We start from the raw sequence: 4,572 nt of genomic DNA, 5'->3' as shown, positions 1-4,572 counted from the left end.
AATGGAGTATTTTCAAAGAAGCTGACATCACTATTGACCAGATATCTATTAAGATCTAGAGAAATATATCTATACCCTTTTTGGGTGCGAGAATACCCAACAAACAAGCACTTCAAAGCTTTAGGGTCCAGTTTAGATTGACTTGCACGATGATCATGAATAAAACAAACACATCCAAATATGCGAGATGACACATGAAACAAGACCTGAGATGGAAATAGAACTGAATATGATATGGAACTACCAAGTACTGAAGATGGCATACGGTTAATGAGATAGCATGCAGTGAGAATGGCATCAGCCCAAAAAGGTTTAGGAACATACATTTCAAATAATAAAGTACATGTCAATTCTAAAAGATGTTGATTCTTACGTTCAGCTACACCATTTTGTTGTGATGTATCAACACAAGACGACTCATGAATGATACCATATTGCTGCATAAATTTAGAGAAAGATTTTGAAAATTATTCTTTAGCATTATCAGTACGAAGTATTTTTAGAGTTATACCAAACTGAGTTTGTATTTCAGTGACAAAGCTAACGAAAATGGAATATAATTCAGATCTAGATTTTATCAAATATAACCATGTAACACGAGAGTAATCATCCAAAAAACTTACGAAATAACAAAAACCAAGTTTAGACTCAACTGGACAAGGTCCCCAAATATCACTATAAACCAAATCAAAAGGATACGCAGATCTTTTATTGACACGAGGAGGGTAAGAGACACGATGGTGTTTCCCAAACTGACACGATTGACAATCAAGACTTTGTATATGGTCTAAAGAAGGCATTAATTTCTTCAAACTACTAGGGGAAGGTTGGCCCAAACGACAATGAACTTGAAAAGGTGAAACAACTGCAGAGCATGCTGTAGATCTGGAACCAGGCTCATCAAACACGTATAAGCCTTCAGAAACATAGCCTCTACCAATCTCCTTCTTCGTCGTAAGATCCTGAAAGACACCAGAGTCGGGGGAAAAAGTGATCGAACAATTATAGGATTTTGTCAGCTTACTAACAGAGATGGTAAAGACAATGACGCGAAGAGGGTGGCAGTTCCAGTGCCCTTGACAATCGTTTTGGAACCATTAGCTAGTGTAACACAAGGAACAGAAGACACGGGCTGAAAATTAGACAAATTTGATGATATACCTGTCATGTGATCGGATGCCCCCGAATCAATTACCCAAGAAAGAGATGTAGTGAGACATGCACTGGCATTACCTGTCTGAATAAGGCCTGCGGTGGAAGGAGACGACTGTCGAGAAATCTGAAACTGAGTAAATGCTGCATAATCTGTTGGGGAAAGCGTGATCGCAGATTCCGAAGAGGCCACTGACTGTTGTAAACCAGACTCAGCAACGTTAGCCACTTTCGGAGTTGCTGATAAATGTCGACAAAAATGTTGAACATGATCAAACTCTCCACAATGGTAACATGGGCCTAGAATTGTAGTCTGACTTCTCCTGCCTCCAGTACGGACATTAGAAATATTACCACGTCCACCAGAAGAAAATCCACGCCCACGCCCACAAGAAGGATATCTACCGCGACCACCATTATAAGACTGTGGCCTACTATCGGATGTGAGAAGTGCAGTTTTGGAAGAAGATTTATCAAGATCGATACAGGTAGAAGAAGTTTCTCTGGAGACTCGTAACACTCAAGCAAATGTTAGTGTTTGTGCCCTTGAGACAACACTATTATGTTTATATAATGAAACATTTGGATTATTAATTATGATTCTATGGATTGTTCTTTAGTAATTTATTATATCTTTATTTTCTGCGATAAAATGTTAGATTAATAAATGTCCTTGGAATATGATATGTAAATCTATATCTCTAAGTACGTGACTTAGAAATAAGATTATGATAAAAGTATTGATATTCCTAAAGGTCCCTAGTCAAGTATTATTGTTAAAGGACGATAATAAATATATTGAGACTAGAGTGTTTGTTGACTAATGATCACATCTCAGTGATCATAGGAATGGTGATACTAAAGTCAAAATATAGGCACATGTATTAAATACATGGTGATGGATTGACCCGTTGTGAGATACTACATGTTTAATGTGTCATAAGTTAATCTCACAGTGATAATGATGTATTGGTCCTTAGACCTGAAATCATTATATTTCTATATAAGAATTAATATACTTTGATACTATTAAAAGTTATCATTAGCCAGGTAATCATAAAAGTAGACATTGGGTATATTATGAATCATATGAGAAATATGAATGATCTAGATGGGATTTAGCCCTCCTTTATTTTAGAGGAGTGATATTATTGGCCTCTTGATTGAGTACGACTATAAAATGCATGGTCGTGCTCAAATAGTGATTTGTTTAATAGTTTAGTCATTGATCAAGGAAAGGAGGATTAAACGTTTGCAGAGGATGACACAATGCATGCCTTGAGTTTGATCTATAATATAAGGCTAAAGGGATTATATTACATTGTACATTATTCACGAAATGTTTAACTGAATCACCAATTATTATTATTACTAGGGAGCAATGATGTATTACTAGATGCCACTCATTGTTTATAATTTTATTATTGAAAAATAAAATTATTGCTAACGTAATAATAACCTAAAGGGTCGCACAAAAAGAACATTTAAATGGAGTATTATATAAATTATGAATTTAAATATTTTATTATTAATCAAATTTAATTATTAAATCAATTAAGTGAGACTTGATTAATTGTATATATATTAGAATTCGAATTTAATAATAATATAAACCCAAAATCAGAATGGGTCTTTTAGAAGCCCATTAGGTTTAGGGTTAGGCCTTAATCCTCTCTCTCGTTTATATATACATTAAGATGTATAATTTTAGGGTTGGTTGTTGCATCACGTTTTGGAGAAAACCCTAACAGCTCTACATCTTAGAGAAAGAGAGAGACGAAGGCAACCAAATAGGCTAGTACCGGCTCCGGTGATTGTTGGACAATCGTACGTTCGTGTGGATACCTTTGGAGAGCAGATCTTCGCAAGGAGGGCTGCTGTGGTTCATCAAGATCAGAACGTTCATCATATTCAGAAGGAAATCTTTATTAAAGTACATGATCCTATTCTCCATAATTATCCATTCATTATACATAGATCCTGAGGTAGGGATTCGAAATTTTTGATTTTCTGCTGCGTTTATATGCCCAAATCCCTAACAGTAAATGTGTCTGTTAGTGAAGGCAATTCACTACTACTGAGAAGTTGCGAGCGAACACTTTTAAATTCGGGGCCAAGAGATCCAAGAAAACTCATTACTGCTTGTTCCCTTTGAATCTGCATTTTCTGAACTTCAACAGAAATAGGGAGCAACGAATTGTATTCCTCATACAAATTCTTAAAGTATGCAAAAAACTGAGTGAGTGGACATCCATCCCTACTGATTCGAAAAAATTCCTGTGATACTTCAAAGATACGAACCATGTTATTTTGACCAGAATAAAGAACCTCCAGATAGTCCCACAATTCTTTAACAGTGTCAACGTGGGTATCCAAATCAACAATATGACCCTCCATCGAATTAAGTAACTGATATAAAATTTGAGCATCAGCAACTTCCCAAACAGAATCAGCCTTTTCTTTCTTAGTAGTCAAATAATCTTCCTGGTCCCTGCTTACAAGTGCCAGCTTTACGATTTTCTTCCATTGTGGATAGTTATTTACTCCTTCAAGTTTCTTTTCTGTAAGTTTGTTTGAAGAATATAATACTTCTGTAACAGTTGTACGTTGAGCAACACTGGATTCTCCCATATTTAAATGCTAGCGACGAATACACAAACTACAAAATTCTAACTGATAACTGTGAAAATCAGCCCTGAAAACAACTAAATCTGACCCCCAAACAGCAAATTAATTCATAAAAAACAGTGTTTACGCTCTAAGCACTCAAAATTTCCATGTACGAGAGATACTTTAGTAGATAACCACAGAAAAACAGAAACATAGAACCACAAAACTGTCTGAAATTTGACCAGAAAAACAAAATAAGAAACACCCAAAACCATTGCTTACGTTCTTACATGACTATCTTCTGAAACAAAGGTGATTCAGTGATGGCCTGAAACTTTTGAAAAACTTGGCTTCCTGGTTGCGAAACTGGTTGCGAAACGTATTACGTTTTGTAGATAGATAGAACTTCTGCTACTCGTTTTTGTTTTTCAGTAGATATTTATATATGTGTTTATGTATATATATTTATATGAGTGTATATTATATGTATGTATGTATATATAGGTATATTATCATAGATATATTATGGAAGATGAAAGCGTGTAGAAGATGGCTCTGATACCATGAACCTAATAGAAGAAATTGTATTATTCATATATCAATCAGATACAATAATATAGGATCCTTATATAACCTTATACAATGACTGATATGGAATGTCTGGAAATCAGGGAATTACTGATATTAAGGCTATAATTGATCTTAACAGATCTTAACATAGATGTTTTCACTATTTATGACATTATTTTTTGGGTTTTCATATCTGATTCTCTTATTTATATGCATCATTATGTGTTTTTCACTTATGCA

At 34.8% G+C, this 4,572-nt stretch overlaps 1 protein-coding gene across 1 annotated transcript; it reads right to left on the bottom strand.

Annotated features, from left to right (window-relative positions):
- Window positions 1–3,171: 3,171 nt before the first annotated feature.
- On the bottom strand, window positions 3,172–3,783 carry LOC141664683 (uncharacterized). The gene has a single exon (XM_074470638.1). The coding sequence runs from the start codon at window positions 3,781–3,783 to the stop codon at window positions 3,172–3,174; it is 612 nt and encodes a 203-aa protein (XP_074326739.1).
- Between the last annotated feature and the right edge of the window lie 789 nt (window positions 3,784–4,572).

This window comes from Apium graveolens, chromosome 6 (genome assembly GCF_009905375.1).
Source record: "Apium graveolens cultivar Ventura chromosome 6, ASM990537v1, whole genome shotgun sequence".
Classification (NCBI taxonomy): domain Eukaryota; kingdom Viridiplantae; phylum Streptophyta; class Magnoliopsida; order Apiales; family Apiaceae; genus Apium; species Apium graveolens.
Note: the sequence above shows the minus strand (reverse complement) of the source record. Positions and strands in the feature narration are given on the sequence as shown.